Source organism: Rhinopithecus roxellana, chromosome 18 (assembly GCF_007565055.1).
Source record: "Rhinopithecus roxellana isolate Shanxi Qingling chromosome 18, ASM756505v1, whole genome shotgun sequence".
In the NCBI taxonomy this organism is placed as follows: domain Eukaryota; kingdom Metazoa; phylum Chordata; class Mammalia; order Primates; family Cercopithecidae; genus Rhinopithecus; species Rhinopithecus roxellana.
Window position 1 is genome coordinate 43189289 of NC_044566.1, and position 26393 is coordinate 43215681.

At 36.6% G+C, this 26393-nt stretch overlaps 1 protein-coding gene and 1 pseudogene across 6 annotated transcripts in view; both read left to right on the forward strand.

Moving 5' to 3' along the window:
• The window catches only part of CAB39L (calcium binding protein 39 like), a 136802-nt gene that overhangs the window by 48159 nt on the left and 62250 nt on the right, over nt 1-26393 (forward strand). For 5 of the 6 annotated variants that reach the window (XM_010363840.2, XM_030922451.1, XM_030922449.1 and 2 more), the window contains 2 exons: nt 17827-17968; nt 21093-21257. In XM_010363840.2, the coding sequence (XP_010362142.2) occupies nt 17827-17968; nt 21093-21257 (307 nt within the window). The remainder of the gene's footprint in view (nt 1-17826; nt 17969-21092; nt 21258-26393) is intronic. The other variant, XM_030922453.1, reaches the window with a different exon arrangement.
• LOC104662746 lies at nt 14983-16144 on the forward strand (annotated as a pseudogene).

Genomic DNA, 26393 nt, shown 5'->3' on the forward strand with positions numbered 1-26393 from the left:
TCTTAGACTGGTGGAAAATTATTTGCATACAGCTTCACACTCTTCAGAATAATTTTTTATTTTAAACTAGTCATTCACTGTGTTACCTTAGTGATGGTACCATTTCCCAGGCCTATAGGAATGTAAATATAGAAATAAAGAATAATGCATTCCCAATTTACAAATGCTTAGTATTTCAGAAGTTTACCTGTGAATGGATTGTTGGAAATTTAGAACCCATTTTCCCTGGGAAACAGTTTATCAAGTGAGTGTTGGGCGTTTATTATAGTCGAGGGATATGTTTTACCCATGCTGTAGAAAAACCATTGCTACCTTGAAAAATATAAGAAAGTCAATTCCAATGATGAAACTAAATATAAAATAATTATGTTAGATAAGATATTATTTTTATTCTAAATATAAATGCTTAAAGAAAAGCAAGTTTAATAGGTGGATAGGTATTTGGAAGGATGCTTATGGGTTTTCTGGGTACTTTCATGAACTTTCAAGGTTGATTGCACTGTTTTTGAGATCTAATCTGACATTGAAATCAGTGATTTCTCTTTTTCTTGCTACAAGAATATTTCTGGCCATTGAGTTCATACTTAGCCATTCCTAAGGTCTAGTCCAGTGTGTGGCACATAGTAGGTACCTGATAATAGTTATTGCATGAGGACTAAACTGTTTCTTTGGTTCACAAAATTGAAATGAGTTATTTTTCAAGATATCCAAAAAAGGAAAGAGGCTTAGGGGCACACCTTTTTCATTATGAGAAAGAGATGGCCTGACAAGAATTGATTGAATTGTGAGATGTGAACAAAGCAAAACTAAGATAGAATAGGTCTAACTCTGAAGAGAGCAAGAAAAGACCATGGTATAACTTGGTTGTTGTCTTGAATGAGTAAGAATGGTGACGAGGGGAGGCAGTTTACAAAGGTATCTTGAGTGCATGGGACATTCTAAAGTCAGGTGTCAACTTTAACTCAGAAGGATTCTGTCTTTGTAAATGTTTACTAGGACCCATATGAAGAAATGTGACTTCTTTGGAAAACTTTTCTTGGGTCTATCCAAATTAACTTTATTGGTCCTGAAAGTGTCTCTGAAGTGCCAGTATATGAAATTTAAAAGTCAGTAATGCAATATGCATATGTAATGAAATAATAATGAAATAAACAATACAGTAGATGCAGGTTTGGGTTATCGTGGATGATTTGTAATGGTGTAAAAACTCTTCCATTTGATCAAGAAATACTTTCTTTAGTCTATTTTAAATCTTATGTAAAAAGTAATGATTTTGAGTAGTCCTAAACGGTATATAGTAGGTTCTTAACGAATATTTACTGAATGGATGAAGGTAGATTTGGACAGTTTTCCATTTCTGGGATATATATATGGGTGTTTACATGCACATATATATTCATAATGTGGCTCAAAGATTATATTTAGCTGATAGTCACATAACAAAGAAAAATCTATTAAAACTATATTAGCCTGTCTATTAATTATAGTCAAAGTTGGTATTTCACTAATTAATTAGTTTAAACAGAGATCTTTACTGCTTATAAGTGAGATAATATACTTTCCAGTTTTGTAAATTAATGTCTTAAATGTCTCAAATTTCTAGCAGAAACTCATATAGTCTCTTCCAACTTTGGAAGGGTGAAAGATTATATTAAATTACTCAGCCAGAAAAACCGAATCAACTTCGAACAGCTCGGGGATAACAGACAATTTTAGCAAAATCACTTTCATCTCTACTCTCTCATGTTAATGTTTTTATAGATTGACAGGTCATAGACAGGCACAGGGCTCACTGAAGCTATGAAGTAGTTGTATTTCACACTATTTGTATAAACCATGCCTTAATATCAATAACAGCATCTAAACAAAATTTCTTATGTGTAATATGTATGTGCTTACAAGAAAGAATGAAAAATGAATTATGAGTTTCCCTTGATAATTCTATTTTTAAAGAGTAACCATTTGTTAATTTCAGTAAGATCTAGTGCTTTAATGATAGCTACCAGTTTTTGAGAATACTGACTTAGGTTCAGATCTGTGCTATAAATTGAGATTGTAAAATTCTAACATAAAATTTTCAATCATTGACATTTATTAATAGCTAATAAAGGCAGAAAATTTTCACTCTGACAAATGACTAGAGCTGTCAACAGAAACATTAGTGTGAACCTAATGAATAAAGTTACTAGTTTTTTTTTCTGAAACTACAATAGCCTACTAGGATCCTTAGATAATAAATGTAGTAGTAGTTGTATATATTCCTAACATTATGTGTTAATTAGTTTTAAAAATGTATTTCAGTGTTACTGTACATTAGAAATAAAGAGTAATTAACAAGGGACATGAGTTTCTCATTAAAGAGTTTTTCTTCTGATGTAAGTCTGACTGATGCTCCCAGATGAATGGGACTCATAAAAAGCTCCTCGCAACTTTTCCATTTCTGTGTAAATTGCCCATTTTTAGAAAATGCCTCTCCCTCAAATTCAGTTAATAAAACTTATAAAAACAAGTTATTCTTAGTCATTTTGAACTGAGAAAAAGGATTATCCATGCAAGTCATTATTTATACTTCATTGTTTCACTCATATCTATAGGTTTTCAAGTACAAAATTCAGTTGTGGTGCTTTGTAATTACATTTAGGATGTATATTTTAAAATGGAAAAATTGAAGCATAGAAGATACTGATTGGAAGATTCTTTGACATATATAATATGCTTCATAATGATATGGTATTATTACATATATAATGATATGTTTGTAACTTAACCATCTCTGTGAAGGCAATTCTAAATTACATTTTTTGGGGGAGAGTCTTCCTGGATACAGTAGCAAATAGAGTAGAACTTTAAGGTGCACGTTTTTGTTTTAAGATTTTCATATAATCAAATGCACCCATTTTAGGAGAACGGTTCAAGTAATATTGACATACGTATGCACTCATCTAACCTCTATCCCATTTAATTTTTAGAAATGAATCTTACAGGCACAATTATTTGCCATGTACATTTGATTTCATTTCTTTCTATCTGTGAATCCTATTTGGAATACAGATAAAAGAATACTATCCCTGAACTTTTCTGAATTTTTTTTAATTTTTATTTTTTTGAGATGGAATCTCGCTCTGTCACCCAGGCTGGAGTGCAGTGGTGCGATCTTGGCTCACTGCAACCTCTGCCTCCCTGGTTCAAGTGATTCTCCTGCCTCAGCCTCCTGAGTGGCTGGGATTACAGGAGGGCGCCACCACACCCGGCTAATTTTTGTATTTGAGTAGAGACGAGGTTTCACCATGTTGGCTAGGCTGGTCTCGATCTCCTGACCTCATGTGATCCGCCCACCTCAGCCTTCCAAAGCGCTGGGATTACAGGCATGAGCCACCGCGCCTGGCCCTGAAATTTTTTTTATGTGGTGATAGGTTTATTTTAATTTTTTTAGTTTAACAGAAGGTGCCTGTGCCTTAAGTTAAATTAACAAGCTCTTAAGAAATCATTTTGGAAATGTTCCTCTCTAACTCATTGTTGATTGTAAAATAAACTTATGTGAGGAAAAGAAGGTTTATTTTTTAGTTGACTTTCTTCAAATGAGTTACCGGTTTGGTTATACCTCTGGAAATGTTGAGACTTCTCTTTTGGCTGCAGAGATAAATTTTCCACTCCCTTCAGTTTTCCTGAGAAACCCTTGACATTCAAAACATTGTTTAAAAAAAAATTTTTTTGAGACAGAGTCTCACTATGTTGCCCAGGCTGGAGTGCAGTGGCACAAACGTGGCTCACTATAGCCTTGACCTCCCAAAGTGTTAGGATTATAGGTGTGAGCTACTGCACCTGGCCTTGAATTATTATTGAATAACATAGTTGGAGATTAGATATTAGACATTTTTCCCTTTGAAATATTTTAAGTGGGATAACAACAAGGGCATTTAATGCTCCAAGTGGCTATTCTCCTCTTCCCCTAGGTCCTTTCCCACCCCCTTTCCCCCCACCGCCAACTCTCCTTTCCATTTATGTCACTGAACATATTCAGATGACTCACTTGAGTGGTTGATTTTGGGCTGTCTTCAATGGTGCTCACACACAAGTTAGGAATATGAAATATTTTACTGTGTATTAAGAAAGAGAATGCTGCCAAAATCTACTACAAAATCTACAGGGTGTGAGTTCCCTGGGAGCAGAGTTGGATGATCTTTTTTGAAGCTTTCTCTCCAGAATCTGAGTCAAGTACTACTCTTTATGAAACTTTATAGCCAAAGGAATCATATTTGAATAATGCTTTGAAAAGACAGGACAGGCCAGGCGTGATGGCTTACGCCTGTAATCCCAGCACTTTGGGAGGTGGAGATGGGTGGATCACGAGGTCAGGAGTTTGGGAGCAGCCTGGCCAACAGGATGAAGCCCCGTCTCTATTAAAATACAAAAATTAGCCGAGCATGGTGGTGAGCGCCTGTAATCCCAGCTACTCAGGAGGCTGAGGCAGGAGAATCTCTTGAACCCGGGAGGTGGAGGTTGCACTGAGCCGAGATCATGCCGTTGCACTCCAGCCTGGGCAACAGAGTGAGACTCCACCAAAGAAAAGAAAAGAAAGGAAAGAAAAGAAAGAAAAGAAAAGAAAGGGAAGGGAAGGGAAGGGAAGACAGGAGAGGAGAGGAGAGGGGAGGAGAGGAGAGGGGAGGAGAGGGGAGGGGAGGGGAGGGGAGGGGAGAGGGGAGGGAAAAGAAAAGAAAAAAGACATGACAATCAGATATTCCACAGTTTGAACTAAAGAAAAAAAAGGTTATTTGTTTATTCATTCAAAATACCATTTAAGAGAGGCATTTCTACTATAAAAGCATTTGCGTGATCTATTATACAAGCTTTGGAAAAAAACAGAACATTTGAAGGAAGAAGGAAAGTAAGCATCCACGAGCAAACTACACTACTCGGTACTCGGAGGCAATCACTGTTAACATTTCAAAATTATTTTTTCTATACATAGGTTTTGTGTGTTTGTGGTTTTGTTTGCTTTACATAGTTGTAGTTATGCTACGTAATTTGGGATGCTGTTTTTTATATTAACATTTCTATTCTATTTCACATTCTTTGGAAATATTTTCGTAGACATATTTCATCAAATTTAATAAGTTACTGGTTGTAGGATGTATGGTTACTTTATGTGCAACCGAGAAAGAAAAGAACCTGCCTGTTAGTGTAAGGCACCAACAATTGTAAAACACATCTAAGCTTTGAAGATGTTAAAACGTAAAACAATTGTAAAAAGTTTAAAAGTTTACAAAATCTGTGACATATGCTAATGTTCCATCAACTGGGTATATCACAATTTAATTATTTCCCTCTGTTAGATGAGCTATTTCTCAGTTTTTTATGATAAAAAATTACAGTAAACATTTTTGCATATAAAGATAGTTCCTTATTTTAGTTTATTTTCCTAGGACAGATTACTAGAAATGGAATTACTATAAAGCCAGAGGCTGTGAACATTTTAAGGTTCTAGATTCATATTTGCCAAATTATTGTCTAATTTATATCCCCACCAGTAAGAAATGAGAGCCTGTTGCACAATACCATCATTAGAACTGAGTTTGTCAAAACAACAAAAAACTTAGTAACATAATAGACAAAATAGTCTTTCACTTTGAGTTTGCATTTTTTTATTATAGAGAATGGTGAAGCATTTACTAATGTGTTTATTAACTATAATTCCTCATCTATGGTTTTCCCTTATCTGTATGTTTCCTTAATGGTTTTCTTAATTGTCTTAAAGAGATCTTTTGTAATGATATTAGCCCTCCATCTTTCAGATTCATATCACAGAATTCTCTAGTTTGTTGTTTTCCTGTAATTTTTAAAAATTATTTTATCTATGGAAATTCAAATGTATATTTGTGGAATATTTGTATTCACTTTGATTTGTTGGTCTTTTTCTTTGAAATTTATTTTGTCACTTCTAAAATCAGAGAAACTATTTCACATCCAGAAAGTCACTTATATTAACATGTCTATCTGGACTGTATTGTTCATTGATGTGTTTGTTTGTTGTGCTATTACTGTGTTACAGTACTTTATAACACTTTTCATTTCATTTCCTCCTAAGGAATCTTCCTTTTCCAAATTTGTTATTTTTGCTTATTTAGTATTCTTGACTAAATTTAGATACCAAAAAAAAATTTTTTGGACATTTGATTGGAACTGTACAAACTGTGGACTTCACGAATAACTGACATTTAAATAATATTTATTCTATTAAAGAACAAAATAAGGTGTGTTTTTTTAACCTCAGATCTTTCCTATCTTAATTATGTAGGTTTTTTCCACAAGTCTCTTTATTATTTCAGAAAAAATAAATGTGCTTATTATAAATAATGCAGAAAAATACCTACATGAAGAAAGTTAAACCATCACAAACTCATAATTTAGATAATATAATTAAGATTAGCTAAGCCATGTTCTAGAATCATTCTGTGACTATAACATTAAAAGGATGGCTAGCTGAAGGGATGAATAGATAAATAGACAATACATCTATAAATACATCTTCTAATTCTCTGTTTTATTTGTTAGTTTTCTATTTCAGGAACAGTAATTATCCTATTTTTGAAATTAAGGTTTTGTAGTTTTTTAAAATACAGATCTGGTATAGATTTTGTACATATTTAGTTGGCAGTATGAACAAAATATGCTTTTCATTATGTTTTCTGGCTGGCAATTGCTTAGATGTGAAAGCTGTATGTATATTTATCATGTATTTGACTACTTTACCTAACTTCTACTAATTTCAGTTGTTCATATTTTTATATATGTAATCATATTGTCTGTTAATTACAATTTTGTCACATCCGTCCCAAATTTTATAGCATTTATTTTATATTTTTATTATTTATATATTATTATATATTATGTTATATTATTTATATTTATAGCATATATTTTATACTTTAATGCATTGACCACAACATAGGGTAATGATAGAGTGATTGTGATGACCTTTGTTTTATACCTCCTCTTAGTAAGAATGCCTCCATTAACCATTATTTTGTAAATTGAGCTAAGATTTATATCTCTCTTGGTTTTAATTTTATTAGATACCTTTTCCATATGCCACTGAGATAATTTTTATTTGACTTATCGATATAATTTATTATATTTATCAGTTTTCTATTATTAAAAATCTGATATGGTATTTTATTTTGTAAACACAGCCTTTGATTTTTATTGGCCAGAATTTTACTTAGGGTCTACATTGAACATATTTAAACTGAAAATAATTTAGATCACTTTCCTCGTAGCTCCTGTTCTCATTTCTGTCAGTAGCTATCTTTTATCTCTTTCCCTACCAGACTTGTTTTTTGTTTTGTTTTGTTTTGTTTTTGTTTTTTTTGAGACAGAGTCTCGTTCAGTTTCTGCTTCTCCTCCATCTTCCTTTCTCTTCCCCTTATTCCTTCACCATCTTCGTCCTTAGATAATTTTAGTTTGCCCTCACATCTGCATAATTGGTAACATATAGAATTCTAGGTGAAAAAGCTTTTTCCCTAGAAACTATGTAAACAGTGTTTCACTGCTGTCTGTCATTTGGTGTGACATTACTAATCCTGATTCCACTCTGACAGTCTGGTTCTTAGGTGCCACTCTAGAGTTTTCCCCTTTGTGGAAGTTTGTGGGATTTCTCTTTAGAGTTCAGAAATTTCACTGTGTATCTTGAAGTAGGCCTTTTTGCATTCCCTCCGTGTGATAACCATGAGTTTACTTAAGTCTGAAGACATGTTCAGCTCTAGAAATTTTGCTTCCTCTTTATTTGTTGATGTATTTGTTACTCTCTCATCAGTTGTCTCTGTTTTTTTCTTTTCCTTTAAGAATTTATATTCAATCAGTATTGGCTCTCCAGCTCTACCCTGTGTATTTCCAACTTTTCTCTGAATTAGTTCTTTGCTTTTCTTTGTATTTTACTCTTCATTTCAGATTTCCATGGCTTGGTCTTTAAATTGCGGATTTGTTTTTCAATTCTATACCCTTCTGCCAATCGGCTGTTCTATTGCATTGCATGTTCTTAGTTCCAAGAATGTTTTCTCATTGATTCTTTACTTCTTTTCCATAGCAGCCTGTTCTTATTTTATGGATGTGATAGCATAGCATATCTTTTGGGTATGTAAATATAATGTAATTTTTACCATCTCCCCCATGGTTTGCTCTATTTATTTTTATATTTCTCTTTTATATTCTTGATTTTCATCAAACACCTCATGATTCTTGCATGTGATTTATTTATATTTATTAGCGAGGAACTGTACTAGTTGGTATTGGCAGCTGGTATGACTTGCTTCAGCCACCTTAAAGAATTGGGCAAAGTAGCTGGGCACAGTGGCTCATGCCTGTTATCCCAGGACTTTGTAAGGCTGAGGTGAGAGGATCACTTAAGGTCAGGAGTTCGAGGCTGCAGTATGCTGTGACTGTGCCACTGCACTCCAGCCTGGGTGACAGAGCAAGAACTTGTCTCTAAAAAATTTTTTTTAAATATGAAATGGGCAAAGTATAGAATTAGGAAATGTACAGAATAAGAAAGTTAAAAAGCTTGTATGGGCCAGGTGTGGTGGCTCACACCTGTAACCCCAACACTTTGGGAGGCCAAGGTGAGAGGATCTCAGGAGTTTGAGACCAGCCTGGGCAACATACAGAGACCATGTCTGTACATAAAATTAAAATTAGCCAGGAGTTTGAGGCCAGCCTGGGTAACATGGCAAACCCCGTCTCTACTAAAAATACAAAAATTGACTGGACGTGGTGGCACATACCTGTGGTCTCAGCTACTCGGGAGGCTGAGGTGGGAAGATTGCTTGAACCCAACAGGCCAAGACTGCAGCAAGTGGTTATCACACCACTGCACTCCAACCATAATGGGACAACCTTTTACCAACTGTCATACTGATGAAATTTTTAAATTCTGACAGGTCCAAATGTTAGGAAGGATGGGCAATAACTGCAACTAACACTACACAGCTGTGAAAGTATAAATTGGCATAAAAATTTGAGAAAGCAATTTGGCCATATTGAATGAAGAGGACCATACCTTTTGTCTCTGCTTTGAATCTATTTTAAAGCAGTGTTTTGTTTTTTGAGACAGAATCTTGTTTTGTCACCCACGCTGGAGTGCAGTGGCTCAATCTCGGCTCACTGCAAACTCTGCCCCCTGGGTTCAAGTGATTCTCGTGCCTCAACCTCCTGAGTAGCTGGGATTATAGGTGCCTGCCACTACACCCAGCTAATTTTTGTATTTTTTGTACACTGCACCCAGCCTGTACTACATTTTTTATCTGTTTATCTTTTGATGGTCACTTAGATTGGTTCCATGTCTTGGCTATTGTAAATAAGGTTGCAATGAACATGGAAGTGCAGATATTTCCTTGACATACTGATTTCAGTTCCTTTGGATATATACCCAGAAGTGGGATTACTGGATCATATGGTGGTTCTATTTTTATTTTTTGCATATCCTCTACACCATTTCTTATAGTGGCTGTACTAATTCACCTTCCCACCAACAATGTACTAGAGTTCCCTTTTCTCAGCATTCTCATCAACACTTTTCTTTCTTCTTTTTTGTTTTGATTGGCTGTGTCACAGTCTATTTACTAGCCAATTGCTGCATCCAGGACAGAGAATACTCTGGCCAAACCTGGGTCATGTTCCCACCCTTTTGGTGGGGTGAGGTGATGTGGGAAGTATGGTAGACACATCTATCACCAGAAGAAAACCAGACCAAATAGCTACCAGAGGTTTTCTTCCTTTTCTTTTACTTCTCTGATTCAGTTATTTCTACTTCTATCTTTATTTCCATCCATCTTTTCTTGGAGATTTTTGGGGCAGTTTCCTTTTTAACTTCTTTAGTTGAATCCTTGTTTATTTTTATTCCTATATGAATGAGTTATAATTGTAGATTCTCACCCTCCCACATGTTCTGCCAACAATATAAAGGCTCCTTTTCAAGAACTATTTCTGATTTTTTAGCATTAATTTTGTTGAGCTCTTTGTGGGCCTCATTCCATCTCATCTTTTTGTTCCATTTTTAGTAAACATACACTGTCTGTTCACACATAAATGGTATATTGGCTAAAGATTTAATTATGGGGTTATAGACTTTCCTTCTCAGAACTCTAGGTTTTCTCCATGGCCTTAGGGCATTTGGTTCATGGAAGTCCAAAACCAACCTGATTTTTATGCTTCCATTTGTTTGTTTTTTTAAGGTCATTTTGTTGGAATGTGATTTGAGAAGGAAATGTTTATTTATTTTAAAAGCCGCAAGACACTGAATGTTGGGTCTTATGAATCTCAACTAGAAAAATCTTTCGAATGATCAAGTTTAGATTGTTTTTCTGTTTACACTGTTATATCTTTGATTCTGTTCCATTTTTAATTCCTTTGTTGTTTTTGGCTTCCTATCCTCCCCCCTCCGTTGTTGTAACACCTGTTTGTTAGGGGATAACACTCCACTTTCTTCATATTGCTATAAAATACCTATATAGATAAACACACTCTATATCTTTTCTTCATCATTTTAGTTTTTTCAACCTTTCCTTGCCTTCTGGGAAAATTTTGGATGTGTCTGTGTCTCTCACTACACTGTGAGCCCTTTGAGGCTTCTTTGTTTTATATTTCCTGTTCAGTGCCTAGTACATTATAAGTGTTCAGTAAATACTTGTTGAATGAATACATGCAGACTAACTAATTTTGTACCTTGAAGTTGCCCCAGATCCATTTTCTGTATTGTTATTCTGCTCTATGCAGTTTGGGATTCCCAGTCTGTATTTTGGGCATGTGTGTGTTTATGTGTGCGTATATGTGTGTATTTTCAGTCTTTTACCTTGGCCAGCTCTTTTTTTGTCTAAAAGAGCTTTTTGTCTCCTTTTCTTCTTTTCTTAAATTTATGTCTGTTCTAGCTTTATAAAGAATTAATTTCAGAAGCAACCTTTCTTGCCCAAGTCTGTAGGGCATTTATTTCCTTTTCTTGTGTTCTTTTAATAATAATAATAATAACAACAACAACAACAACAACAACAACCTATTTGTTGTTTATTCTGCTTACTGACTCCTGGAAGAGGCCACCCTCACCAATGATCTCAGCTAGATCTTCTGGATAACTTGCTGCAGCTTCTATAAACAGCACTTGCTGCTTTCCCCTGCATTTTTATGTTCTGGAGATGGCTTCTTTCTTTAAACCTCATGGAGCAACCTCTTTTAGCTTCAGACTTTTCTTCTGCATCTTCCTTTCCTCTCTCAGCCTTCATAGAACTGAAGAGAGTTGGGGTCTTGCTCTGGACTAGGCTTAAGGGAATGTGTGTCTGGTTTGATCTTCTATCCAGACCACTGAAACTTTCTTCGTATTAACAATTAGCTGTTTTGTTTTCTTACTATTTGTGTTTTCACCGGAGTAGCACTTTTCATTTTCTTCAAGAACTTTTCCTTTGCATCCACAACTTGGCTAACTTACTGATGCAAAAGGCCTAGCTTTCAGCCTACCTCAGCTCTGGATATGCCTTCCTCACTAAGACTAATCGTTTTCACCTTTTGATTTAAAGTGAGAGATATGTGATTCTTCCTTTTCCTTGAACACTTAGAGGCCACTTATAGGGTTATGAGCTGGCCTAATTTCAGTATTGTTGTGTCTCAGGGAATAGGGAGGCCTGAGGAAAGTGAGACAGGGGAACGGCCAGTCAATGGGGCAGTCAGAACACACGCAATATTTATCGATTATAGGCTCAGTTTGTGGTGTCCCAAAACAATTACAATAGTACCATCAGAGATCACTGATCACAGATCACCATAGCATATGTACTAACAATGAAAGAGTTTGAAATATTGTGAGAATTAACAAAATGTATCAAGAGATACAAGAGATACAAAGTGAGCACATGCTGTTGAAAAAAAATGGTGCCCATAGACTTCCTCAATGCAGGGTTGCCATAAACCTTCAATTTTTCAAAAAGACAGTGTCTTCAAAGCACAATAAAGGTGTAACACAATAAAATAAGGTATGCCTGTAATTGCTTTCTTTCTCCCTGTAATTCTACAGCACTAAGGGAAAGATATATAACTGTAGGAATTTTAAATACTCCCTGACACCAAAACAGAGTACAAATTATGACACAGTATCATAGATATGATATGACTTTTGTCCATTATTACTCTGCTTGGTTTTCACTGTAACAAGCTAATGCTAATTTACTTAAATTAAAAAGGTTTTCAGGGTTTCCAAGTCAGTCTGGTGGTTAGCTAGCATTTTCTGATCCACTATCTCCCCCCCCTTTTTTTTTTTTTGAGAGGGAGTCTCGCACTCTCGCCCAGGCTGGAGTACAGTGGAGCAATCTCAGCTCACTGCAAGCTCTGCCTCTCGGGTTCACGCCATTCTCCTGCCTCAGCCTCCTAAGTAGCTGGGACTACAGGCACCCACCACCATGCCCGGCTAATTTTTTTTTTTTTTTTTTTTTTTTTTTTTTTATTTTTAGTAGAGACAGGGTTTCACCATGTTAGCCAGGATGGTCTTGATCTCCTGACCTTGTGATCCACCTGCCTCAGCCTCCCAAAGTGCTGGGATTACAGGCGTGAGCCACTGCACCCAGCCCACTATCTCCCCTTTTCATCTGATGGTGGGTTTGTTCATTTATTCATTGAATAAATAATCTGAGTAATTACTGAGCACAGGCACTTTGCTAAATACTAGGGATAGAGCCACGAACAAGAAAAACACAATATCTGTTCTTTGGAGCTTATTATTAAGTGGAAAAAGCAAACATTTTAGGAGAAATGGGGTTATATAATAGGGAAATAACACACAGTATACTGCCTCAATACAATCTCCTTTAAAAAATTATTTTCATACTTTCCTATACCTACTTATTGCAATAAGATTAGTTTAACAATGTTTTAAAATTTCATCTGATCATTATTCTTCAATTTTGGGATCCATATTTTGAAGAAAATCAAAACTCATATTCTTAAACTATGCTTGAGTTCCAGCACCCAGACCCCCTGCAAATTAAGGCAGAACTCTCCTGCCTCCCCCAGTTCTTCTCAGACCATGGCCAGACCCACTCCATTCCTAGACTAAACACCTGCGCCATCACCTGCAAACTCGAGGCTGCCTTTCTCACACTCTGGGCGACCATGCTGGTCACTATATATGCATCTACTCCAATCACATCATTTAGCCCACTGGTGCTCATTTAAGCAATGAGCCAAGTAGCACGCAAACCTTCTACACAAACACAAGACACGTAAACTCCCTCTAGTTGATTGGTAACTGATCTACTGTATGATTCAAAAGAAGTTAATCACCCCCTTCTAGGTGTCATTTGTTCTATCTGTAAAATGAAGTTGTTCTTAGAGTAAGATTGAGCGTCAGGGTTTTAGGTTACTCACACTGTCCCACACCCATTCTGAGTCTTTAACCCCCAGTATCCTATCATGATAAAGATAAAGCCAAAGATAAAGTGCTTAAGGTGGGAACAAAAGGAATGGAGAGGCCTGACAATGGTGCCTTGTGGGGATAGGGTGGAGGGACATAATTTTTCCATAAAGTCTACCTCAGAGTTTTTCAATTTCAGCAAAGCAGGCAGTGGGGACAGGAAAAGACACATGTTAGTCCAGAAGACTGACACTAGATAAATGCCTCCTAGGCATTGAAAACCGTGTTGAGACCACGCACATCAACCTGCCCTCAGCATTAATGCTGACTGCAGGCCACGTAGCCCAGAAATGTTAGTGGACTGACAACGGCCCTGTTATATCATTGGTGAGGGTGGCCACACAAAACAACAGATTTTCAGTGTAGATGGAACACCCTTGTATTGGAAGAAGATGCTATCTAGGATTTTCATAGCTAGAAAGGAGGAGTGAGTGCCTGGCTTTAAAGGACAAGCTGACTCTCCTTAGGAGCTAATTCAGCTGGTAACTTGAAGTAGAAGCTAATACTCATTTCCCATTCCAAAAACCCTAGGGCTTTTAAGAATTATGCTAAAACTATTTGGCCTGTGCTCTATAAATGGAACAACAAAGCCTAGATGACAGCATGGTTTACTGAATATTTTAAGCCTTCTGTTGAGACTCACTGCTCAGAATAAAAGATTCCTTTGAAAATATTACTGCTCATTGACAATGCACCTCATCATCCAAGAGCTCTGATGGAGTTTTACAAGGAGCTTAATGTTGTTTTCATGCCTGTTAACATCCATTCTGCAGCCCATGGACAAAGGAGTAATTTTGACTTTCCAAACTTGTTAAATAAATACATTTCATATGTTCATATTATTCTAATAAAAGTTTAAAAAATGAAAGAAATATATTTCATAAAATGCAAGCTGCCATAGTGAGTGATTCCTCTAATGGATCTGGGCAAACTAAATAGAAAAACCTGCTGTAAAAGATTCACCATTCTAGATGCCATTAAGAACATTTGTGATTCATGAGAGGAGGTCAAAATATCAACATTTTCAGGAGTTCAGAAGAAGTTGATTCTAACTCTCATGGATGACTTTGAGGGGTTCAAGACTTCAGTGGAGGAAGTAACTGCCAATGTGGTGGAAATAACAAGGGAACAAGAATTAATAACAGAGCCTCAAGATGTGACTGAATTGCTGCAATCTCATGATAAAACTTGAACAGGTGAGGAATGTTGCTTCTATGGATGAGCAAAGAAAGTGGTTTCTTAAGATGGAATCTACTCCTGCTGAAGATGAAATGACAACAAAGGATTTAGAATATGACATAAATTTAGCTGATAAAGCAGTGGCAGGTCGAGAGGACTGACTTCAATTTTGAAAGCAGTTCTACTGTGAGTAAAATGCTAACAAACTGCATCACATGCTATAGAGAAATCTTTCATGAAAGAAAGAGTCAAAGTGGCAAACTTGATTGTCTTCTTTTAAGAAATCGCCGCGTGCGCATGCGCGGCAGACATTACATCCAAGAGGAAATAATCCAGGCAAGGAAGCACGAGCTAATCAGATGTGTAGTTCTGTGGCTGCCAAGTTGTGGTTTTTGACAGATCATCGCGTCAGGGAAGACTATCCTCAAAAAGAGATTTTACGAGCACTGAAGGCCAAATGTTGTGAGGAGGAACTGGACTTTAGGGCTGTGGTGATGGATGAGGTGGTGCTGACAATCGAGCAAGGAAACCTGGGTCTGCAGATCAATGGACAGCTAATCACTGCCTACCCACAAGTGGTGGTAGAGTACCAACCCCTTGGGTACAAAGTGATAGTGACATCACTGTTTTGCGCCATCTAGAGAAGATGGGATGCCGGTTAATGAACCGACCTCAAGCCATCCTGAACTGCGTTAATAACTTCTGGACATTTCAAGAGTTAGCTGGCCATGGTGTTCCTCTGCTAGATACTTTCTCTTATGGTGGCTATGAAAATTTTGCTAAAATGATGATGAACCAGAAGTACTGGAGTTCCCAATGGTAGTAAAGAATACGCGGGGTCATAGAGGTAAAGCTGTTTTCTTGGCTCAAGATAAGCACCATTTGGCTGGTCTAGGCCATCTTATTCGCCATGAAGCACCATACCTGTTCCAGAAGTATGTTGAAGAGTCTCATGGACGAGATGTACGTGTCATTGTCCTGGGAGGCTGTGTGGTTGGCACCATGTTACAAACAGATGGGAGAATGCAAAGCAACTGCTCATTCGGTGGTGTGGGGATGATGTGCTCATTGAGTGAAAGGGAAGCAGCTAGCTATCCAGGTGTCTAATATCCTAGGGATGGATGTGTGTGGCACTGACCTGTTGATGAAAGATGACGGCTCCTTCTGCGTCTGTGAGGCCAGTGCAAATGTAGGTTTCATCGCCTTTGATAAGGCGTATCATAGGTCTAGATGTAGCTGGTATCATAGCAGACTATGCTGCCTCCCTTCTACCCTCTGGCCGGCTCACCCAGCATATGTCCCTGCTCTCCATAGTGTCCACTGCCAGTGAGACTAGTGAGCTGGAGCTGGGTCCCCCAGCCACCACTGCTGTTGACAACATGAGTGCAAGTTCCAGCTCTGTTGACAGCGACCCTGAAAGCACCGAGCGGAGCAGAGCGAGAGCTGCTCACCAAGCTCCCAGGGGGCCTGTTGGACATGAACCAGCTGCTAGCCAATGAAATCAAACTACTGGTGGACTGACTCCACTGGTAATTAACCAACAAAACCCTTGTAAAACTTTCTTTCTTTTTTCTTTTCTATTTTTGAAACCAACCTGCAATGCTGTTCATGGAGGATGCTCAGGAAGATGAGAGAAAATTAGTAGGATTAGTTGGAGAGAGTGGGAGATAAATGAGACCTCTGCTCGTAAGATGTTACTTTCATTTACAAATCCTACAAATAGGCAGAATAGGTGGGGTATAGAAAAATGTCAGGCTCTCATAGTTACCCTTTTAAATTGCTAGAAAATTTGTATACTCATAGGTCATAAGGAACAAAAATTTTTTTTTCATGGTCTCTTGCTTTTGTTTTTGTACCAAAAAAAAACGGTTTTGCTACAAATATCCGAGTAGCATAACTTCACATTGTGTTGGAAGATTTGTCATTGAGGAAAACATCTGCTTAAAATAAAGGAACTTTTGTATTATACAGCTCTGAAAGTTCTGCCATTTCCTTATTAACTAGCAGCTTTAATTTGTAGTTTATGAAATCTTGAGGGACTCTTTTACTGGGATTTCTTATTTTTGTTTTTTGTTTTTTCCCCCTTAATTTGGTGGGAGGGTCAAAGTGACTACAATCCAATAAAGACTTCTTAATGACAAAAAAAAAAAAAAAAAAAAAAAAAAAAAAAAAGAAATCGCCACAGCTACTCCAGCCTTCAGTAACCAACACCCTGATCAGTCAGCAGCCATCAACATTAATACAAGACTCCAACCAGCAAAAAGATTAGGACTCACTGAAGGGTCAGGCAATAAATATTTTTATAAATTAAGTTATACATATTGTTTTCTTAGATATAATACTATTGCAAACTTAATAGACTGCAGTATAGCATAAATGTAACTTTTATATGTGCTAGGAAAAACCAAATACACTCGCTTTATTGAGAAATTTGCTTTATTGCAATGGTCTGGAACTGAACCTACAGTATCTCCTAGGTATGTCTATACATGAATGCATTTGGCTTCTTTTTAAAATTCTACTTTAATGCAGAATATTTGATCATTGATTATTATGCATTCAGAGAATAAGTGTATATTTTTTAAAATAATGGAAAAAAGTATAATTGACTCAAAGAGTCAGAAATGTCTAGGACATTTAAGATAGAATCATATCTAAACTACTGTGCCTTTCTTTTTAGTGAAATAATTCATTCACTATGTCATGGAACTTCTTGTAATAATAGCAGCTAAGCATTACAGAATACATATAGCTGGCCAGGCGCGGTGGCTCAAGCCTGTAATCCCAGCACTTTGGGAGGCCGAGACGGGCGGATCACGACGTCAGGAGATCGAGAATACATATAGCTAAACATTATAGAATATATTTATTATTATTATCACTTTCTTTGGTCAAAATATCTAGTTTTACATATCAACTTGGACTCTAAAATTATTTCTTGTATAATCCTTATGTTTCTATTGTAGGAAAGATTTTAAACTTTGTATAAAAACTTTCAAGCAAAACTTTAAAAATACCGTTTCAAAAATATCTTACATTTATTTAAATTTGGCATAAAGCTTGAAACTCATTTTAATTTGATCACTTTTAACATTTCAGATTACTGAATTCATATTATTGAAAACGTATAAGACATATTGGTATAAAAATTTAAGCATATTAAGAGTTAAAGTTATAATTTTTGTTGGCTTATTTGTTTTTAGCATTCCATATTGGAAGAAGAGCTTTCTACACGTGAAAAAAATGCCCTTGTTTAGCAAATCACACAAAAATCCAGCAGAAATTGTGAAAATCCTGAAAGACAATTTGGCCATTTTGGAAAAGCAAGACAAAAAGACAGACAAGGTATGAGCTGAAACAGTAACATTATGATGAAAGTACATGCATTGCAATGCCAAAACCCAGTGTAAAAGCTTAATGAAGAATTCAAAATATGATCTGTGATGTGCACATAGAGCCTCTATAAATAGATTGAAGTTGATTTCAGGTGTTATGAAACTGATTATTATTTAGTCTGTTGGGATGAACTTTAGGTTCATTCTCTAGAGACTCTGACCAACACTGGATCCCTCTGGACTACACAGCTTAAAGATCTAAAAGGTTATACTGGTGTGTAATGTTACATTTACATGAAAGATAAAAAGTTTTTATTTAAAGATTGACTGATAGTTTCTGTTACGGTGAATCTCATTTTCATATGGTTTTAAGGTCTTGGTCTTATTCAATGGGGCTTCCTCACAGGAATGTTAGTTATTCCTTCAAAGGGATATTGAATCCTATATATCTGATTTCTCTATAAAGTGACTAGTTTATGGCAATATTCAAGATATCTATAAAAGAAATACACAAGTTCATAGTATCCTTCTATTCCAGTAAATGATACAATCTTGAATTCTACAAGGAGTGCAGAAATAGCTTATTCCAATTCTAGTACACTTTGTAATACTGAGCCAAATCTTGGCCCAAATAGAAGAAAAATGGCCTTTTTTGCAAGTATAAATCTAAATGGTAAAAGAGAGAAAAAAGAAAAAGAAAACCCTTTTACATATTTTCATTAGTAACTAGGAAAAGGCCAACTAAAACCACAATAAATTCACATTATGCAACTACTGCCTTGGCAAAAGTGAAAAGATGTGATGATGTTAAGTGCTGACTTAACATGGATGGAGAGCAATGAGGACTTTTCAGTAACTGTGGATGATGACATACACATTTGTGTAACTGCTTTGAAAACCAGTTTATTATTATCTGTGAAATATGAAGATATGCATGTACTAAAATCCTGCAGTGCCACTCCCAGTTGTAAACTCTGGAGGTATTCTTGCATATCTGCACCAGGAAAAAGTACAAGAATGTTCATAGCATTGTTGTTAATAAAAACCCCTCAATGGAAACAACCCAATGTCCATGAACAGTAGAACCAATAAAAACGTTGTGGTATAGGCATTAGTGCGGAACATTGGAAAGTGATAAAGAACTTCTGCCTACATGCAACAGCATAGATGAATTTCTCAAATATAATGTTGAATGAAAGAAGCAAATCATGAAAGGGTAATGTACTGGTCCATAAAGTTGAAAATCAGTGGAACTAAGCTATATTGTTTCAGCCTAAGTTTTCTCATCTATAAAATAGGAGTAATAAGAAATGTAAAGACATGTTTGTCACAAGAGATATAAAAGTATTTACATCTGAACTGAAAGGAGCCTTCAGGTGACTCCTGGGTGCTGAAAATGTTCTGTTTCTTGACTGGGTGATGGTCATAAAGATGTCTGCTTTATGATTATTCTTAACTCTCTCTTAAACATACTCTCTATGTATGTTTAAAGCACTCTTCTGTGGATATATCTCACAATTTAAGATGCTTCCGGTCTAGTACATTAAGGATTGCTTCAGTCAGGCTATTAAGGATATGAAAAATTACTTTTTAAAAGTAGTGTCAAAATTAGCCAGGCACAGTGGCGGGTGCCTGTAATCCCAGCTACTAGGGAGTATGAGGCTGGAGAATCTCTTGAACCCAGGAGGCAGAGGTTGCAGTGAGTTGAGATCATGCCGTTGCACTCCATCCTGGGTGACAAGAGCAAAACTCCATCTCAAAAATAAATAAATAAATAAATAAATAAATAAATAAATAAATAAATAAAAGTAGTGTCACCCAAGAAGCAGAGCTAGAGACAAATAAAAATAAATAAATAATAAAAGTAGCATAATGCTACCATGAGTTATTTTTATGTAATTTGCCTTATTCTACTCATTTCCTTCTTCATTTGTAATGATTACAGTATTATACTTAAAAGTAATAAAAGTATATTTCTTTTAAAATATTCAGACAAATTGTTAACTAAATTAGTCTGCTCTCCTTTCCTACCTATATTAATTTAAAAGATTTTTAAATTGAGATATAATTAGCATGCCATATAATTCACTATTTAAAGTGTACAATTCATTGGTTTTTAGTACATTCACAAGGTTTTGCAACCATCACCACTATCTAATTCTAGAACATTTTCATCACCTGCAAAAGAAACCCTGGAGCCATTAGTAGTCATTGCTTATTTCCCTCTCCCCCAGGCCCTAATATCCACTAATCTCTGTACTTTCTGCCTCTATGGATTTGCCTAGTATTCTTTAAAATATAGTGAGGTTTTTTTTTTAAGTTTCATAGATAGCAAAAAAGACAGTGATTCTGTATGAGGAATAAATGAATTGACAAAGAACGCTTATGAGTTTTGACAATTTACAATCATCTACTTGGACCATTCAAAAATCAAAAGAATAGGAATTTGTTGAAAAACCTTAACACAATGCTTTAAATAAAGATTAGCAGCTACTGATAAGTCTTCAAAATTGAATCAATTTAATTTCCAAGAATAAAGTTTATGTTGAATTGCTAGCAAAACTAGACAATGAATGTGGTTTAAAAGATTATTGCGATGGATGCGATGGCTTATGCCTGTAATCCCAGCACTTTAGGAGGCTGAGGTGGACAAATTACGAGGTCAGGAGATCGAGGCCATCCTGGCTAACGCGGTGAAACCCCACCTCTACTAAAAATACAAAAATTAGCTGGGTGTGGGGGTGGGCACCTGTAATCCCAGCTACTTGGGAGGCTGAGGCAAGAGAATGGTATGAACCCAGGAGGTGGAGCTTTCAGTGAGCCGAGATTGTGCCACTGCACTCCAGACTGGGCAACAGAGCAAGATTCCATCTAAAAAAAAAAAAAGATTATTTAATGTATGTTGACTAAGTAGAAATACCAGAGAGCTTTTTTATATAAATAAATTTTATAATATTTATAATATTTTCCAAAATGGAAAAGGCAGTGCTTACTGTTTTTGTTTGTTTGTAACTGTACCATCAATTATAAATAAACAGAGCCCAAGACCAAGAAGTGGTTTTTTGGATTATTTGTTTGTTTATAGCCTAAAAACTTTGATTCTTTTAACTGTTAGCATACTTTTTGGTCACTAGGCTTCAGAAGAAGTGTCGAAATCACTGCAAGCAATGAAAGAAATTCTGTGTGGTACAAATGAAAAAGAACCCCCGACAGAAGCAGTGGCTCAGCTAGCACAAGAACTCTACAATAGTGGCCTGCTGGTGACACTGATAGCTGACCTGCAGCTGATAGACTTTGAGGTAAACCAGCTGTAAAAGGACGCCAGTGGTGCTTTTCAATTTTAACATATATCTATCACTATTTCGACTTTGACTTTTCATTATTGCTTTCCATATGTTATTTTTTAAAGTTTTTTTCTAAAATGTCTACAATTAATCTATTTTTTACAAAAGCAAAAAGCCAAACTATAGTTAAGTTTTATGCAGCTAGGTAGCAAAAGTAATGGCTAATAGAAGTAATAATAAGAAATGACATTTGTTGAATGCTTGCTATGTGCCAGGTACAGTTTCAAGCATTTAGCTCATTGCATTCTTAAAACTACCTTTGCGTTTAATATTGTGTTATTAGCCCCATGTTATAAAGAACCTAAAGTTCAAAGATATTAAGTAGTTTGCGCAAGTCACTCAGAGCTTCAAATTCAGACAGTTCTTTTTTTTTTTTTTTTTTTTTTTTTTTTTTTTGAGACGGAGTCTTGCTCTGCCGCCCAGGCTGGAGTGCAGTGGCTGGATCTCAGCTCACTGCAAGTTCAGCCTCCCGGGTTCACGCCATTCTCCTGCCTCAGCCTCCCGAGTAGCTGGGACTACAGGCGCCCGCCACCTCGCCCGGCTAGTTTTTTGTATTTTTTAGTAGAGACAGGGTTTCACCGTGTTAGCCAGGATAGTCTCGATCTCCTGACCTCGTGATCCACCCGTCTCGGCCTCCCAAAGTGCTGGGATTACAGGCTTGAGCCACCGTGCCCGGCCCAGACAGTTCTTTTAATGAACATATTATACTAATGATTTAAGAAATGTGTTAATTGCTAGTAATATGTTTATTTCCTTTTGAAAGCAATTATACTTCATTTACCTAAATAATACATTGACTAAGTAAAACAAAAGCTTAGAAATGTAAGTGGTGAATATGTGTAGTCATTTTATTATCTATTGTGTAACTCAGAGGTTGTGATTTTTCAGTGAGAAATGGATGCATAGGCAAGTTTGGGCATTGACTGTTGAGGTGACAGAAGTCCTGGTTTGGCTTTGTTGCTTTGTTTCTACCATAATACCAATTTTGTTCCTATTGGGTAGGTACTTGGGTCTCCATTCATTCTCAGAGATAGAGGAGATATGCAAAGTGAATTGCTTTTCATTTTGTTCACTGAATAAGTGGAAGGAAAACTAATGACAGTGATTACCGTGATTAGAACAAGATCAGGTCAGGGCTCTGGGGATCTGTGGAAATAGTAGCCCACAGCTCTCTGCACAAGTTAGATCAGGGAAGATTTTTAGCAGCTGAAGCAGAGGAGGAGGAGTGCAGAGCCAGGAGGCATGCAGTCCGGTTGTGGCTAGAAGCAAGACCAAGTGGAGACTCGGAAGGGACTGGACTTCAGCTCATCCTTTCAGTTATAGCTGTCTTTTTCTTTCTTTCCCTTCCTTATTCAGTCTCTGCCTTTGACATTTTCTGACCCATAATCTTTTGCTTTTTCCTCTTGCTTGGCTTGCTAACTCTCCCTCTCCGTCTTAGGTCCCATTTCCTTTGAAAACCAGCTATATGTGAAATTATAGTCTTACTGTATGTATATACTTTTCTGTTTCTTTTATTTAATTTAAAATTAGGTATTATGAACACTTGTAGAAGCTGTGGCATAGTGAAAAAAACACTTGACTCGGAATGAGAATTGCTTAGAGTCCCAGCTCTGCTATTTCATGGTCAGTAACTTAACCTCTTTGAGCTTAAGCTTTCTCATCTATAAAATAGGAATAATATGAACTTACAGCGTTGTTTTCAATATTAAACTAAATAAAAATATACACACATATATGTTGTGTTATATAGGGACACTAAATACGAGTGCAAACTGTACACAAATGTCAAGTAGTTGTATTCTTTCATTTCTTCCTTTTCTCAAACTCAAGAACTGAAGTTAAATGTAAGCTGGTTTGTTTTTGTTATAACCCTTGATTTTTGTTTTTGTTATAACCCTTAATGTTTTTTTAGATTTAGTTGGTAAGTGACTATAAATAGTAAAACGATTCCCTGTTCTTATAGTATTATAGTTTTATAAATTTACTATTGTTTTGCTCATTTCTCTGAGAACAGCAGCATATTAAGCTACTGTCATCATTAATTCATAAGTACGCTTGAGTTAGTTTATGAGATTAACCCAATTTGCAGTGGAGTGCTGGAAGGAATACGACTAAGGATGGTTATGTCTTGAAGAATGAGTCAGGGATGAGAGGTCGTCAGGTTCAGTGACCTGGAGGAGCCTTGAGCAGCCACAGAACCTCAGGTTCAAAATGCTCTCCAAGAACTGGGGAGTTAGGGAGGAGTATACCAAAGAAAAACTTTGGGTATCTTACAACTTTCTTTGGCATTGGCTCGGATAAAAAAAGTGCAACGTAAGAAAGTTATGTAAGTTCCCCTTCTTTTATGTGGCATAACAAATATAAATTAAAATTTTTGAGAAGAAGTTCATTTAAAAATTATTTTGTAAGTAAGACATTTAGTTCCCTAAAATAGACTTGTACATTATTGTCAAGTAAACTTTTATTCTCTGGAATCCTTGGAGAAAAGAAGTATCTTTCTGAACATCTGAATTTTCCATATAGCTGAAGATTAAGCCTTCAAATGCGGAGTTAAATTGATTACTCTTGTGGATTACTTTAATTTTTAAAATAAAATGTATTATATACTTGCCTTCCCTCCAGAATAATATAAGTTTTAACACTGATGATTCAAAACTATTATGAAGATTTGTTATTGTGATAATAAGATAGCAGGCAATTCTTAACTTTGTTTATTCAATTGACGTGACACATAGCTAGAACGTAATTATAAGTGAATGTGATACTCCATAGATGCAGCCATCCTCCTTCTCTAGCCCATAGAAAAGTATATACTTCTTGGTTGAATGAATAAATGAATGAATGAAAAGGAGTGAAAGTTTAGTACAGTTCAATTGTAAGCATTTCAACTACATACAGTATTTTCAGGAAGGAGGCGCTTCCTTCCTGCCATTATTAGCCTACTTGTAGAAACCTACTATGTTATCTCTATGAACTGGAGGCATGGATGATCAGCCTGCAGGCGGCAACTCTCCTTCTCAAGCCTAAAGTATCTATATAAGCTAGTGACAGCTTGATAAAATTCCATCTGACTTCAAACTTACTCCAATGACACAGAACCCGCCACTCCCATGTCTCTTGGTTCATGGCTTGCACTGGGACAGCCACTTCTATGTTGCCTTGAGTACTAGGACTGTGTTTGCCATACCTAGTGACATGTTAGTATGTGAATTGATTGAATGAATGTAGTAATGAGAATGAGAAATCAAAGCAGAGGTAAAAGAATTGGACCAAAAGAAGGTGTTGGGACATACCAGTGAGCCATTTTTCTGAAGGAATTAGTAAATTGTTTAGAAGATAATTCAAACTCTTTGGAGTGATGATGATATGATTTCAGTAAGTGAATAGCCTCTCCTGGTGCTTCTTTGGAGAGAACAACAGTCATTTGACTGTAAAATTTCTGTTATGTTTTGACAACAGAAAGGAAAAATTATTATTTTAAGGATGGACTACAGCTTTTGCCAGATAACCTAGGAGAATGGCACATTCCTTACAGAGAAAAAAAGTGAATTTTTGTTTAGAAGATACCATGATTGGCTTTTTTGTTAGTTTGAAAGGCTGAAGTCTCTAGGCAATGTCTGGAAGGAAAAGACTGAAAGAAAAAAGCTTAGATTTCCTTGGCAGAGAAAAGTAACAGAAATTTGAGAAATGCCCTCTTTGGTTAAGGTTGATAAGAGTAGGAAATAGAAGAAAGATAGAAGAAAGGTTTGGAGGCAGTGAGAGAGAGGGATCCAGAACCATGACAAAAGGAAGGTGTTCGTGGAGAAAGATGATCAGGAAGACTGAGGAACCTTTCATAAAAGTGATCTGTAGACTTCAACTTGAAGGTGTTTCTGCACTGTGCTGTAATTATCCTTTGTTCACCTTAAACCTTTGTAAAGGAACTCTGTACTAATCATACATGTTGAGGTCAGGCGCGGTGGCTCATGACTGTAATCCCAGCACTTTGGGAGGCCGAGGCGGGTGGATCATGAGGTCAGGAGATCGAGACCATCCTGGCTAACACGGTGAAACTTCATCTCTATTAAAAATATAAAAATTAGCCGGGCGTGGTGGCGGGCGCCTGTAGTCCCAGCTACTCAGGAGTCTGAGGCAGGAGAATGGCGTGAACCCAGGAGGCGGAGCTTGCAGTGAGCCAAGATCGCACCACTGAACTCCAACCTGGGTGACAGAGCGAGATTCCATCTCAAAACAAAAACAAAACAAAACAACAACAACAACAACAACAAACAACACATGTCAAGTGAAGAAGGGATGGTTTTCTACACTTGGAGTAAACTGAGTATTGAAAAAATAAACAGTTGCTGGAAACAAGGCAATGAATGGGGGTTGAAGGGTGCCAGGAGCAGGGATTTGGAACCCTGAGCTGACAGCAGTGATGGCGGCTGGCAGCACTGACTTAGACTGGGTGGCAGGGACTGACTCAGGAATCTTTGACAAACCCACTTCTCTGTCAGGAATCTAGAGGAAAGTGGCCCATTGGGGTAGGGACAATACTGGAGGATCCTGCTATCATCATGTGAATAATGGCTAGTTAGGAGGTCAGCCTTCAGGTTAAATAAAAATCTCATTACGTAGCTATAAATTTTTATCTAATCCTTTAAGCCTTAAAATTGCAGACAGACAAGAACCATTTCAGCATACTATTATGAGGTTCAAAAAATAATTTGTGACTCAGTTTGCAAGGCTTCTGATTTTTATGGGCTCAGAATCAAACTCAGCTGTGTTTTTTGAGGTTTGGCTACTATTCAAAACACAGCTTTATACTCTTTGATGTTTTGAAACACAACGTGATAAGAGATCAAAGGAGGGAAAATGTATTGCCTATAAGGTCTGATGCATTCATTTTAAAGGCAGGTGTGCCTTGCAAAACTAGGGTGGATGCAAAGTGAACTGTTCAGGCTGAATAAGCAGCTCAAAGAAGCAGAAAATTGTCTTCTGTGGTAACTTAATCCCTAATGATTATTTCTTACCACATTAAAAAAAAAATTAGCAAAGCAGGCCCAGTGCAGTGGCTCACGCCTATAATCCCAGCACTTTGGGAGGCTGAGG